The sequence below is a fragment of the Colossoma macropomum genome, unplaced genomic scaffold (assembly GCF_904425465.1).
Source record: "Colossoma macropomum unplaced genomic scaffold, Colossoma_macropomum, whole genome shotgun sequence".
NCBI lineage: Eukaryota > Metazoa > Chordata > Actinopteri > Characiformes > Serrasalmidae > Colossoma > Colossoma macropomum.
Genome location: NW_023494795.1, coordinates 22,936,176 through 22,951,497, shown reverse-complemented (window position 1 = coordinate 22,951,497; position 15,322 = coordinate 22,936,176). Strand labels below are relative to the sequence as shown.

General features: G+C 39.0%; 1 protein-coding gene and 1 non-coding gene across 2 annotated transcripts; both read right to left on the bottom strand.

Annotated features, from left to right (window-relative positions):
- Positions 1-7,319: 7,319 nt before the first annotated feature.
- LOC118815638 (ribonucleoside-diphosphate reductase subunit M2) lies at positions 7,320-13,748 on the bottom strand. The gene is made up of 10 exons (XM_036581898.1): positions 12,187-13,748; positions 11,931-11,999; positions 11,032-11,178; positions 10,576-10,692; positions 10,347-10,480; positions 10,011-10,105; positions 9,793-9,926; positions 9,603-9,707; positions 9,394-9,507; positions 7,320-7,861 (listed from the first exon to the last, which is right to left on the bottom strand). The coding sequence occupies exons 1-10, from the start codon at positions 12,277-12,279 to the stop codon at positions 7,709-7,711; spliced, it is 1,161 nt and encodes a 386-aa protein (XP_036437791.1). The 5' UTR covers positions 12,280-13,748; the 3' UTR covers positions 7,320-7,708.
- Positions 10,180-10,316, bottom strand: LOC118816352. The gene has a single exon (XR_005007868.1). It is a non-coding gene; the product is annotated as a small nucleolar RNA SNORD94 (small nucleolar RNA).
- Positions 13,749-15,322: the final 1,574 nt, after the last annotated feature.

Genomic DNA, 15,322 nt, shown 5'->3' with positions numbered 1-15,322 from the left:
CATGACCAAATAAGAACTGCTAAAAAATGGCCCACTAGTAAGTGAATACCAGATCTTCTGCGACAGGACGCCACAAAAATGGAATGAGGTTTCTTAGGTGATAGATGGCCCTCCCTGTAGCAAAAAATAAACAGTGGAGAACTGTATTCACTTCTGTTGAGAGAAAAAAAAAAGTAGTGGCCTGCTGCTTATTTTACTTTGGGTCTTTATTCTTTTAGGCAGTTAAAGAGTTAAGGGTTGCATAAAAATGATTACATCTTCAAAAATGTGAATTAATGAATATGAATCTCTCATTTGCAAACGTCTCATTTTGGTAACTACCTAATTCCATATGTTGTCAGAAAGAGTAGTTTTACGAAAAATGTTATGGATTACAAAGTAAATCCAAATGTTTAGGTTCCAATCACTTTCATTTCACTCATTATCGGAAAAAATCATGTGGCATTTAGGCTTTAAACATTGATGTTTATTTGATGTCACATTCAAGCTTTCCACAGTTTATTCTTAAATACAGAAACAGCTTAATTAAGCGCTGGTTTATAAAGTGAAACATTTGTATTTACCGCGTACTACATTTTAATAAAGATTTCTACTTTAAAACTGCATAAACTATAGTCTGGACTGGGTTCAGTATGATTGACAGTCATGACGGTCTTTTATTTGTGTTGTAATGAGCACGAGGAGGAAGTTGTCTCACTTTGCATATTGCACGGGGCCAGTGCAGATGTAACGTAATCACATCTCATAAAGTGATCTAGGAAATATTACGGTCACTATTCCACTCAGGCTTGGAAAAATGGCACTGGCACACCGTCGGTCAGGAGCGCCTCTGAGGAGGGGGAGGACATGCACTGTAACATTAGATGGTCTGAGATGGTCTAGTTAAGGAATCAGTCAACTTGCTGTGCAATGCTGCCTGTGTCAGTTGGCCAGAGTGGTGGTATGCATGATGGGGCCCAAAACACGCCAGACAGCTGAGGTGGGGTTTAGGTGGGTGAGGGGAGGCATTATGGATGAGGGTGTCTGTCCCTCCTCCGCAGCAGCTCTCTGGATGGTTTGTAGCTGCCTCGTTCTGATTGGCTCAGGCGTCTCCTTTTAGGGTCATAGTGAATAACAGGTGTCCCCAGGCGCCCATTAGTGTAGTTCCTCAACACTAGCCACTCTGCTCCAGCTCCTTATTCGTCAACCCTGCGCGGCCCTCACTGAGTCCAATGAGGAAACTAGGCCTTTTTTCCTTGCTCTTTTTGGAAGGTGGCCTATTTCATACCAGGAGCTTCCTATTATGCTTTGAGGAGATATGAAAAAACAATGGGCCTCATTCAATAATATCTAATAAGTTTTAATAAGTTTTTTCTTACATTTGTTCTTGAGAAAGATCTTAAGAGAAAGACCTGTGTTCTTAAACCACAGAATTGGTCACATCTTTGTGCTCTTGAGTGTGTGTAGACTCTGTTCCTACCTAAGAACAAATCTCAAATCAGAAAACACTGGTGAATGTCAGGATCTTTGTGAAAACTGAGTAAGTGGGTTTTAAAAAGAAATTTCTTCTTAAGAACGGTTGGTGAATGAGGCCCAATAGGCCAAAAGAAATGATGAGAGGTAATAAAGAGGATGCACACCTTACAAAGTGCTGGAGCCAAGTAGTGCTTGCAGTTCAGCCGATTAGTGGTTACAGTGTTGTCAGAAGGTGCACAGATTTAAGATTTGTAGGGGTGGGCAATCTAGCAAAAATTAATTAATGGCCTGTATTCACAAACCTTCTTAGAGGAGGACTGCTGATTTAGATTCAGATGCATGTCTTACTTATGATGATCTTACTGATGGGAACAGATCCTAGATCAACACTCCTAACCTAACATGCTTCATGCCTGATGAAGACACTGAGAGAGACTGAGACATTGTTTAATAAAAGTTTTGAAATACAGATTTGACCTAAAGCGTGTGGTACATGTATGGCATTCTTAGACAAGATAATCCTTGTTGAAGTTAATGCAACATTTTCATCACACCAAGATGAACTGCTTCCTTTACCGACTGTTAGCCTTTTCGGGGCATGTCACTGAAACACAGGCAACACTTGTGGCCTATTTACACATGAGTGTGGCCTATTGTTGATTTACAAATGAGTGTTATAATGTCCTATATTTTTAACACATTGTTTTTTTTAACTGTTATATCCCCTACTCAGTCTGCATTCACATAATGAATCTCAGCATGTAGCTTGGCTACATATCAACCTCATATGTGCCACATCAACAACCTAACTGGTCGCAGCTCAGCTTATTTGCATAAAATGTGTCCAGAAGCAAAGAGGGCAAAGCAATCAGGGTGTGCATCAGCAGCTTGATGTGTCAGTTATATGAGTATGTTGTTCTCTCTTGCCACATTGTAGCATGACACAATCTGTTTGATATTAATTTTATGAAAATAAATGAATAAATAAATAAAATGTCACATATATGCCACTTAAATTTCAACACCCCAACTTAAAAGGGAATTTCACCAATGTGGCAAAATTTTCTGCATAATTCATGTGCTGAGGTGTAAACAGAGCCATTCTCTGTTTCATTCTGTGTATATATGAGAAGTGATGCACTGCAGAGAAACTTACAGACAGATTTTCTTTACAGTGGTGGTGATGGGAGCCAGCAGTCACAACACAAATACATCAATTTTAGTTACTATCCAAAACCACCAGTGTATCTACACGTGTCTTCTAGATTTTTATGCGTGAAGTTTATGATGGTTACAGTGAATCTTAAAAAATTAAGTTTTCTTTGAGGACTATTTTCCCTACACACCCTGCATATATCCCTCCACTACGAATGGACTTACGGATCAGGCCAAAGCTTTGATTAAATCTATCGTAAAACAATATCTCAGACACAATGTATTCATAACCATTTCTTCTAATAACCTTCCATGAGGTATTAAAGGCATTAGAAGCATTAAAGTCTTTGGATGTCTGGTTCCTATCACCTCCACTGTGAGCACTTCTGACTTGGCAAGTTTCTCTAGAAGAGAGCATTTCATATCAACCCATTCTGAATGACCTTAGTTACATCTCACCAACTGAATTATGCAGACATTTTATAAGAAATAGGTGGAATTCCTTTAAAACATGATATCCACAATATACTGAGAAAAATATGTTGTGATGTAATTTATCACAATAACAATAAAGTATTTCCCTGCAATTAATTCATTAATGTCTGGTGCCAGACAAGGAAATAAAAGATGATGACCTAGACTATTTGACAGTAGTTTCTACTATCAGAAGCATTTCATTCTGTGTTACTCTACATGCATTACTATCTTATCTCTCATCAGTTCTTTTGGAGAGTTGTGCTCTTAGCCAGTTCTATTTAAAATGATCAGAGTTATTTAACCGACCTATGTTCCACTGAGTTGTGCCATACTCGGATTATGTGTGAGCATTTTTGAGCTCCACGAAGGCCAGTTCTCGGGGTTGGAGGGGCTATATTTAGAACATTTTCACACCGAACACATAGTTAGTTAGTGAGCACAATCCTCAAGGATTCCCTTGAACTCTTATGTACTCGGGCTGATAATGGCAGCTGAGCCCTTCATGGCCAATGATATTCACAACAGTGCCGCAGGCAGTGGGGTCAAATCAAACATGGCTTCCCTGTAAACATTATATAGACCTCTTCTCTCTGTGATAAATGCATTTATTGTAAAGCTGACATTTTGAAACAAAGTGGTCACATGAGGAGCTCCTCTTGCGCAGAGGTACACACTGCACATCAAATGTTTGGGGACACATAGCTTTTGAACAATGTCTCGTTTTAGCATGTTTTCTTTTATCGGTTGGCAATTTTTCAAACACATTGAAGGGAAAATGCTTCAATTTTCAGCATAATTAAATGGTTAAGATATAAGCAAAATCATTCAGTGTGGTGTGCTGTGAAATGCTGTGTTATAAAGAAACAGAGTTGTATACAGCGGTGGTGATAGGACATCCAAACGTCTTGCATGATATCTAATACATTCATGGTGGAGAAGTGCATGCAGGGCATTCTAAGGCAAAATAGTCCCTAATGGAAACTGACTTTTCAGATTGACCACTATTTTACCATCATCAAGGTTATATCTCAAAACTAATGACCCATGTTGGTTCACTGGTCATTTTGGATAGTAAAATGGCTGTATTTGCTATATTAAACATCACAACTACTGCTTCCTATCACCACCACTAAAGATATCATAACCAGATAAATCTCTCTACAATAACCATTTCACATCATACCACTCTGAATGACTTTGTTTATATTTCAACAACTTAGCTGTGTAAAATTCATTTTAAAAACTCTGCAAAAACTACAAAACTGAAGGACCTCTTCATACCTAGGAAGATACTTTGATGGACATGTTACTGATGCTGTGAAATTTACATGAACTATTAGCAAATACCTGTTAATGTGATCAAAGTCTTTGCAGGTTTTTTTTTAATTGAAAAGTTGCAGTGAAATGAAACATTTCAGAAGTCCTTTGTCTGAACTGTCTATATTTAAAGAGGAATTCAACCATTTTCTAAACTTCTACATAATTCAACTGTTGAGGTGTAAACAGTCAAAGTGGTTTGATGTGAAATGTTACATTGTGGAGAAACTTAGTAGCAACATAAAAAATGCTTAGACATCAGGCAACACCTTTGTAACTATGTAATGTTCTGTGAGGGAGCTTTTAGAGTGCTTCAGATGTCTGGTTTCTAACAATTCTAGTAAGATTCTTTAGGACATAGTATTAAACCACTCAGAAAGACATTTTACATTTTAATCATTTAATTATCCAGAGGTTTTGGAAAAAGGTGGGATTCCCCTTCATATCTAAGTTTCCACATAGTTAGCAGGCTTGTTTGCTAGGTTTGATGCTATTAATATAACAAGTAAGCTGTTGTTCTGAAGAAGACAGAGTGGTCAGCAACACAGGTCAGATGAAAGAGATAGCCAACACTAGTGTGTTTGTGGGGACCTATTTCCTTAAAAGGTCACGGAGAGGCGCTGAATTGGCCTCACAGCTGCTCTTCCTGCTTGAACAGACCCTAATCTACAGTGTGGCAGCTGTTAGCCACAAATGTTTTTTTTAAAAACATTCACAGTGTCGGAGGCAATGGTTTGTTGACCAACCTGTTTGTGACTTGGCTTCAAGCCAGGATGGTGAGTGCGTGGGGTATTCACACCAAACAGAGAAAACTGAAGGGCCTTTTTCAGTCTTTGGGCTGGATTTAATCTGTCTAGAGAACCAGGTCATAGTACTCAAACTCCACAGTGTAGTAGCTGAAGTTGTAATTTGGCATCTCTATGGTTTGTGATTAGGTTTAAATAGTTGTTGTTTGTCTTTTAAATATATCACAAAACAAAAAGTTCTCACTGAGTTAGTTTTGTGATTCCTCTGAAATAGATCATTCAGTTTATACCAGCTCTTTTATCTACATAACTGTAAATACAGTTGTTACTCTGCTCTGGCTTGTTCTATTATTCAAATCCTACTGACATCCAACTATGCTGGAATATTTCCAGATATTCCTTGTGGATATTTTCTAATAAGCATCTCATGACACGCTGTACGTTAACCAGATCTATTGTGTGAGTGTCAGTGTGGTGCTGAAGCAGCTGTTGTCAGCAGCATACTTTCAGGATGGCATGATGACAGGCACACTAATCAGGAATACCCACAGAAATATTCCCTCTTAATAATGAACACAGTAAATACAGACAGCTACAGGGTCTCCCCTAATGCCATTAACACTGTGTTAATGTGTTGTTACAGTAGAGCTATACTTTAAAGGAGAATTCCACTGAATTTTTAAAACGTCTGCATAATACAATCATTGAGATGACTGAGTCAGTCAGAGTGGTTCACACTGTAGAGAAAGACTCAGATTTCTTCACAGTGGCAGTGATAGGAACCAGGGATTGTGATGTTTACAATGCCAATATTTCTCTACTGTATTTACTATGCAAAAGGACCAGTGAACTTACACGTCTTGTGAGTTTTCTATAAGGTCTATTTTGTCTTACAATGCCCTGTATGTACCCCTCTGCCATGAATGGCTCTTAAATAGGTTTTAGGTTCATACAAAAACGACCGTAAAAGCAGCATTTCAGGTATTTAGCATATTCATAAGCATTTACTCTTTATAACCTTTGTGATGTACCTTTTAGAAGCATTAAAGGTTAATATCTGATTCCTTTCACCACCACTGTGAACAATTCTATCTCAGTTATTCAGAATAGAGCATGTCATATCAAACCTCTCTGAATGACTTTGTTTACATCTTACAAAAAATCTGTGGAATTCCCCTTTAAGCCCTTTCAATGATTCAAGTCATTCCTGTCTTCTATTAAATTTAACTGAACAATTGTGGCAACTTAAAGAGAGACTGATTATGTACTGGAGTATGCACAGTAATACAACAGAGACAAAAAATGTCAATTAAAGGGCTACTTTGGTTATTGTAATAGTTCATGTTTTTAATTTAGGATTTTTTTTATCTCTGTTGTATTACTGTGCAGTATTAAAGTATTCTTGGGGAGGCTGGACAAGTAAAAGCCCACTCTGCCATGTGTATGTTCAGAGCCCTCAGAAAGTGGATGGCTGGCTGCTTCAACCCATTCCAGGAGTGCTCCAGATAACTATAGCTATAAATACATGGAGAGCTTTGGAAGTTTCCATGTTCACAATCTACCATTACAGGTGTGTACTAATTGTACAAAAGGATACAGCCCCCCCCCATATTACCTATGAAATCCATTTGTGAAGTCTATAGCAGGCATGGTCTACTCCAGTCCCAGAGGGAGAATTTTTTTGCTGCAACACACATCCTTCAGCTGCTCATCTTGCACTGGAGCAGCTAAAATTCCAGTGTTGAACTGATCAATGCAGTTCAGTGGGGTAAAAAAAAATAAAATAAACACCCACTCCCCCTCACAATTTCCCCTTCTTATTCCAAATGTGGCATCACTTTTACACTGCAGCCACATTTAGCAGCTTTAGTGTAGTACATGGGATATAAATAATTGCAATAAAACTAAAGGCTCAGAACAAACAAAAAGCCAGCCCCAAATGTAGTAAGTCAAAGAAAGTTTAGTCAGGTTTTTGTGTGAGGCAAAGACAGACGGGGGGGGGATCCCACACCCAATTCACATGTGTGTCTGCAACTTTAAACATGGTCATTTTTAACATTTAGAGCAAAGAGGAACAAAACTTCAGTATTTAACAATGCAACAATTCTAATCTTAGTCAAGGGCTCAATCCATTACCTTGGACTGGACTGTTACAAAATAAACTGAATCTTCCATCAAAATCAATTTATTTACATCTTTAAACAGCATCAAGATGATGGCAAGAGTGAAAGGTCAGGCATTAAAAGGAAAGCCGTATTTAAAGCAGGAAAGGCTGTTTGTACAAGCTATAAATAAACCAGCACCAGTTGTAGAAAATTTATACAATAAAAAAGGAAAACAAGATAAAAGCTTTACTGCATTTGGGATTAACGTATTCCAAAAGCTATTTAAAAACAGCCACATGCTTAACAGAACATATACTGCAAAGTCAAATCAGCAGTTATGATGTTCCAGCAGTCCTGACAAGTGACAATGTTGGTGAGATCCAGAGGTGGTCTGCGGACCATCACCTCTTCAAGTGTTAGATTTACAAGTGTCCATTCACTTTCCATTCAAGTTTAGAAGTCGGCATCGAGCCTGAAGGTGTTGTCTGTGGGTCCAGACATGACCCCCATCCTCTGGTACTCTCCCACTCGCTTCTCAAAGAAGTTGGTCTTCCCCTCCAAGGAAATGTTCTCCATGAAGTCAAAGGGGTTCTCTACTTTGTAGATCTACAAAAAGCAACACCCAAAGCATGGTTACATTATGGCAAAAGCCAAGACAATTCATAAAATGACAAGCAGTATCCAGTTATTTAATTAGATTTGTATACAGGATCAGTTTCTGAAGAGGTTGTTACTCTTAGGGTCTCTGGAAGACATCAAATGTTAAAAGTATCAATACAGAACATTCTGAAACGGTACGATACACATTTCCCCACAGAATCACTACTATTCATACATGTGCTTTCCAGCTTGCACTTTTTTTGACCCACATAGGCCTCTGTAATACAGCTACAGGTTTATACAGATGTGGTTATACAGATTATGTTAAACAGCAGCTGCAGTAAGTTCACTGCCTGTGTGGCCAGTCTTAGCCAACAAAAAGCCAGGAGTGCTGTGTGGACATACTTTGGTTTTGAAGAAAATGAACATGGAAATACGAGTCTGACCAGTTACACTAGGTTACTTTATGCTGAAGTGTCAAATTTAAAACTATGAAGCTGAAGTCAGCTTCATTTTCACCAGCTTCTTGTCCTGAGGTGCCAGAATGTAGCTGCTGCACCATTTAAGATGAAGCTAGAAAATTCAAACAAGGTAGTGAACGAGAAGCTGACTTCAGCCTCATTAAAACCACAGGTAGGATAGCTTGATAGCCTAAACGTCCTCATCAGAAAGTGTTACGAGAATGAAGTCATTGATTTTGATAGTCTTGGTCAGCATATCAGACAAAGGGGAAAAATAAGGCAGAGTCTGTTCTGAATAATAATTAAAAAAAAAAAGCAACAAGTTACTACACTAACAATGGGTATACTTGGCATGATCACTCCATGGTTGGGATCAACTGTTATAACAGCACCTGTACAGAGTTCCAATAGGTTGGCCACTGCTCCCGTTTTCAATATCACTGAAACACTAACCCTATTCTTGGGCCAAGAGCCATGAGTGCTAGCAACAGCCAAGCTAACTTGAAGTTACCTTAAAGCAGGGGTGTCCAGTCTGATCAGCAAAGGGCTGGTGTGACTGCAAGGTTTCATTTCAAAGAAGCAGGAGCACACCTGATTCCACTTGTTTGAAAGCTGAACAATTGATTTAAACAACTGATCATGTGCAGTCCTGCATTGTTAGAATGAAAACCTACAGCCACACCAGCCCTTTGCAGATAACACTGGACGCTCCTGCCTTAAAGGAGCTAATAATGGCCTCAGCATTTGTGTCAAGTAAATGCTTTCAATGCTCACACACAAAAAATTTAAGGTTGTCAAATAGAAATACAGCTATTGTCTCGCATGCCACTGATTGCACTGCTTGTGTGAACATGTTTAAATTTTAGTCCAAACTAAAGTGAAGCACATGTCTCTCAATGACATGAAGTCATTGAGAGAAATCTATTTGGATGTGTTTATCTAAAAGAAACATTACCTGCTTTTGTGCAAAAAATTTATTGAACTTTAAAATTAACATTGTACGAGTTGACATTCAGTATTGTGAAACTATATGAACTGTCACAATACTGAATGTATGGTTGATATGTATATCCTCACCTTGTTGAAACCCAACTCCAGCATCAGCCTGTCAGCCACGAATTCAATGTACTGCTTCATTAAGTCACAGTTCATGCCAATCAGCTTAACGGGCAAAGCCTGGGTCAGGAACTCCTGGAAACAGTAAAAGGTGGCATTTAAGTCTTAAGTCTAAGTTTTTCAGAAGCAGAAGGCTCAAAACCAAGAATTTGGATATAGTTGATGCATACCTGTTCAATCTGAACGGCATTCATTATGATTTTCTTGACTGTTGTTTCAGAAGGTTTATTCACCAAGTGCTTGAACATTAGGCAGGCGAAATCACAGTGAAGACCCTGAAATCAAAAGACAACTTTAAAGACACAGCACATTGGAATTAGTAAGAATGACTACCTGCTTTTAATAGTGCAAGACTGTTACCTCATCTCTGCTGATGAGCTCATTGGAGAACGTAAGGCCAGGCATGAGGCCTCTCTTCTTCAGCCAGAAAATAGCGGCAAAAGAACCAGAGAAAAAGATTCCCTCCACAGCAGCAAAGGCCACCACTCTCTCACCTACAGACAGTACAAGACGGGTCACACTTGTCCAACCACTGTTTAATGTAAAGCTTGTGTGGAATCCAGAGGAACTTAAGTTACCATATTTAGCAGCCTTGTTGCCAATCCAGTTGAGGGCCCAGTCAGCCTTCTTCTTCACACATGGAAGAGTCTCAATGGCATTGAAAAGGTACTCCCTACATGAGAGAGAAAAAGATTAGTGACCATACAGATGTGTGCAAATCAAAAAAAACTCCCAAATTCCTTTTACAGGGCTCAGTAAAGCGACTGTTTCATGTTGGCACCTCCCAGACAGTTGACCACATGCCTACCAATCTGGGATGAGACCAACACTCAGCTCCCATCATCAGCTGAGGTCCGTACCCCTGCGCTTCTCATCACTGCCCTCTCAGCATGAACTAAAAAAGGTAGACTTACCTCTCTTTGGGATCTTTGATATACGTGTCAATGAGCAAACTGTACATCTCCGAATGAATGTTTTCCATGGCAATTTGGAAACCGTAGAAACAACGTGCCTCCGTCACTTGCACCTCCTGCATGAAGCGCTCCACCTGGTGGTGAAAACATGACAAAAAAAAATCAGTGTGACTGACTCAAATCACACTGCTCTTATTTTAGATGCCTGTATATTAGCTTTTTAACTCACCAAGTTTTCATTGACAATGCCATCGCTTGCAGCAAAGAATGCCAGCACGTGAGAGATGAAGTATCTCTCCTCATCTTTCAGGGACTCCCAGTGCTGAAGGTCTTTGGACAGATCAACCTGCAGGGGGAGACAAACATTTGAGAAGGGACATCACACGATCGCTGCGATTTTTTTTTACAATCAAATGTAATGCACAGTACTCTCAAGACTGCAACAACTACCATTTTCACTGCACAACACAAAGACTTTCTTGAAAGACATTGCTATGCTTTGAGATTGCATAGCCCTCACATGGACTTTTCAGTGTTACGGTCATCAGCGCTACCATCCTATAGCCCTTAATTGCTGATCAGTTTCTGACCACAAAACAACTGTCAGCTGGATACATTTTGATGGATTAATTAAATCTGCAAGTATATACACACACAATATTTAGAGAAAGTGTAATATGTTTACCTCTTCAGCTGTCCAGAAAGAAGCTTCTGCCTTCTTGTACATCTGCCAGATGTCATGGTACTGAATGGGAAAGATGACAAAGCGGCGTGGGTTATCCTTCAGAAGGGGTTCTTCCTCCACACTCCCTTTCTTGGGTTTGGGTTGCTCCTTTGAAGAGAAAGGCAGAAAGCAAAGAAGACAAAGACAATAAATAATCCAGCAGACTTCCAGTATGAATATAGTAACAGATATACAAAACATACAAATACAGGAGCACTGAATCTTTCTGGTCAACAAAAACCTGCAGTGGTACCATTTATTATAAAGCCATGGGCCAGCTGCTCTTAAAAACCCATTAAACTTTACCACACTTGAAACACTTTCAAAAACTGCATTTAATCAATTCTTGAGGTTCCCTATGTTAGGTTAAATCCTCTAACTAGTCACACGTCAAAAAAAAATAAATAAATAAATAAAAAGAAAGGCTATCAGGAAAACCAAGCTTATTTTGGTTCATTTAAGTGCTCCATGTCAGTTAACTAGCCAGCTTCGCTCCACCTTTGTGGTGCTGTGTGCATTTTAACTTGACACAATAGGCTAGCTAGTTAGCGGGTTAGCTAGCTAACTATCTACCGCCAAAAAAGTGGGTCAGCTGTTCCGGTTAGCCTCCCTGCAGCTTTGGTGACGTTTACTACCCAACAGCTCAGCTAGAAACCCTTACATTTAATTCAGAGTTCACCTTACACCAGGAAAGGGGAGGGAGCTTGTTAACTTTAACGATACATGGTCAGATTTTAAGTCGGTGTTCACTGATATTCTTGATGTCCTCTTGAGTTAAAAGCACTCAAAAGCGTATTTAAAGCCAAGCGGGCAGACTGAGCCCATGGGCTGTAAGAAGTGTCTCAGATTAGGGAACTTACCTCAGAGTCAGCGAAGATTTTGCGCGCCGTTTTAGAAGCCAGGATTCTTGAAGTGCTCAAACTTGGGGGCTGTGAGAACAAAACCACTCAGTTATTTAACATGTACTTCAGTTAAAACACTAACAAGCATTCTGCACCTCGTATTACACTGCCTTATTCAACAAAAGTCATCTGACGTTACCTTACCTAACGATAGGTTAACGTTACTTAACAACGTTGCTAGCAGATTATAAGCACCGCAGTTTACGTTACTTACCGTGTTTTCTTTGTCCACCAGCGACAGGGTGTCCATTTTTGTAGAAACGGCGTTTTCGTTCTTGGCTTTGAGAGGAGAGCGAGTGGACAGCATTGTCTATTTTGAGAGGAGCTAAAAAGAGGATGAAAAGTTCTCGCTGTAAAAAAACAGGTAGAAATAAAAGCAAAGAGTGAAAGGCTAAGAAACAAAAGAGAGAGCAGAGCAGGAAACCCTAAGCGTAGTGAAGAAACTAAATGAAGAAAGTCTTCCAGCTGCTCCCTTTTTATTCAGTTCTTGGCGCTCGATCCAGCCCGACCAATGAGAGCGAAGTTCCGAGTGGTTATTTAACATTTTCTGATGCCACCAGCCAATTAGAATCACGAACGTCATATGCGGATCGCGGGAATTTCAAACGCTGTGAGTTTTGTGTTCTACACAAATACGTGACCGGTTTTCTTAGATTGTGTAAAAAAGGCGCGCTTTGAGAAAAAAATCAGCAAGTAAGTTTAAAAATAGCGCATATTCAGTTGAAATGCACACACACCCGCATATAAACACGCACAAAAACGCTAGAGAACACTAATATGACACATGACACGCTAGTTTATGTGTGTAATAATAAATAAAAGATCTCTTGCTCTGCTTCTAAACGATGAAGGCGGGAAGAGATGTCTAATATACTCGTTTATCTATTTAACGATAAAAAAGATACAGATGGGGATAATTCTGTAAATGTACGCAAAATTATACATGTACTTTTTTATTTCAAACGTCACTTTTAACCAGATAAGAGGGACACAGAAGGAACGATTAACATGACTAATAACACACTGGTTTATGTCACTAATAATCATTAAAAAAATAACCAGCAGGTTCCAAGCCATGCACCAACAAGATAAAGTGGAGAAAAGTTGCACAATTCACTGGTCTAACGATTTAACACGGCTATTTAGACACTTTTCTGCCGTGTAACAAAGCAGCCCTGGTGAGCAAATTCCCGCCAGATTCAGGAGTAACCACCACCAATGGATCATCTAACTTATATACAGCTCCTCAGCTGACCGAGCCATGAACACCTTCCTTACTTAGTATAAATTAGTATTTACATATTTGCATGAATCGTGTTTTATTAATGATCAAATTTGGCGCGATTGCTAAAGCTAACCAAATAAGTGGCATACTGGAGCAGCCAGCCAAGCTAACCTATTAGTGTCACTCATAAAACCTAAAATATGATTCTGCTCTTCCGACATTATTGACAAAAATGAACTTTTAATATTTATACTGATAAACAGCGGGGCGTCAACCTATAGATGCGCTAAAATATGCCAACGCCTAACATTAGTCAAGCAAAGCCCGCGTCCAACTAGCCACTACTGAGCCCAGTGTCCGTGTTTATAAGGGTGTTTGGGGGGTTTTCCGCAGCACAGCTGACAGTATTTACAGAACATCCATAGTAAAGTCATGTATCGAGCTGACGATCGAGGGCAGCCTGAGGAATTCCTCATAAATCCTCTCAAAAGTTTGTATTTTTTTGTTCCGCCCCGAAAACTTCCCAGCTTCGTTAGACCACAAACGTTCAGCAGCTCAGCAACACAAACAAGAGAAAACTCTGCGCGCTCGTAGCTGACAGCTTTTAGAGTACTGCCCCCTACCGGCAGGAGGATTTAACCGCGGCAAACTGACAGGCAATGAGACCCGCACAACAGAAGAGAAGTAAAAAAAAAAAATCCAGTTTTTATTTCAGGCTTTCAGAGTATTTTGCCAAAACAATCAGACAGACAGAAGCAAAGAGCTGAATCTAAGAAGAAAATTACCTTTATTATTAATTACAGCATAAGCAAGTATAGGATGTTTTTATCCATTCAAAAATGTAGATATTTTAGTTACACATAAGCACAGAAATACTATGGCTGGACGATATTGATTTAAATTTAATATCATGATATTTCCCACATATAATAATAATAAGAAGAAGAAGAAGAAGAAGAAGAAGAAGAACTAGAACAATAATAAAAATAAGAAAAATGGAAACAGTATTTATAGAGCACTTTTCGTACATAGAGCAGCTAAAAGTGCTGAAAGTGAAAAGTTCAATAACAGTAATAAATAAAATAAATGACAGTATTAATGAAAATAATCTGAGACAACAACAGATAAAATTTAAAAGATCAATATAGCACAGTAGCACACACAGTGTTTAATATTAAGTTAGTTAGACTATTAAAAGGAACAATACAAAACTACTATTTAGTTACATATTTATGGATTTTAAACTGTAAATAAACCAAGTAAATACCATACATTGCAGTCAACTGTCAGGTCCCGGATACCACATGTAAACTGCACAAATTATACTTAAAAAAACAACAACAAATAAATAAAAATAATTAAAAAGAGCGGAGCTCCCTATGGAAGGTTTAAATTGAATAAATCAAAAACGTTTGAGTTGTAATAATTTATACAGATTTAATGCGGGAAACAGGCGCAGAATATTTGTTGTATAAACTGTAGATTCCAGGGCCCAGTCATACTGTACTCTAATATAAAGTCCTGTAAGTCGCAGATTATAGGTCCTGGCGATGGGCTGTTTGTGCAGTCAGAAGTAGAGCTGCAGAGACAGCAGGGGTCGCGCCTCACTAAAGCTTCACATACGGCCTGTGGTCTCCTGTTTGTTGTTTTACGGTAGCCTGTTTTCTCAGTGGCGGAATTAAGCAGAACATGCTGATCTAGTCTAATCTAATGGCTAGTCTTAAAGCCTCTGCTCTGAATCAACAAGCGTTCATTTTATAGTTCATACGTGTGAAGAAATGGCGGACTGTTCTATACGCTTTTGACATATACCATATTGGCATATGAAAATGTGTTTAAATGTGTTTAAAACAAATAAGTTTTCATGCATGCCCCCAACAGGCCCAGCATTCTACACAAACGGAGCGGTTTTAGATGTTGCAAAAGCCAAAATTCAGGTAAACAACGCGGACGCTGTAATTTTGACTTGTAAACAATTGTCTTAGTAAAACGATCGCTTTTGTTTACGCCGAGACTGGGTTGTCGAAACCGGATTTAGGCCTCATGCCTTTATCATTTCAGTAACTGAAAATCATAGCATGTTATCCGGCCGCTTTTATCCCTTTCTGCGGCTGTTGTTGTTGTT

Bases quoted from the DNA above. Each gene is read 5' to 3' on its own strand.
- LOC118815638 (XM_036581898.1), bottom strand. From the start codon at position 12,279: ATGCTGTCCACTCGCTCTCCTCTCAAAGCCAAGAACGAAAACGCCGTT. The intron at 10,693-11,031 runs GTAAACATATTA...CTCCCCCTGCAG, and splicing joins CTTTCTGGACAGCTGAAGAG to GTTGATCTGTCCAAAGACCT. The intron at 9,508-9,602 runs GTATGCATCAAC...TACTGTTTCCAG, and splicing joins ATGCCGTTCAGATTGAACAG to GAGTTCCTGACCCAGGCTTT.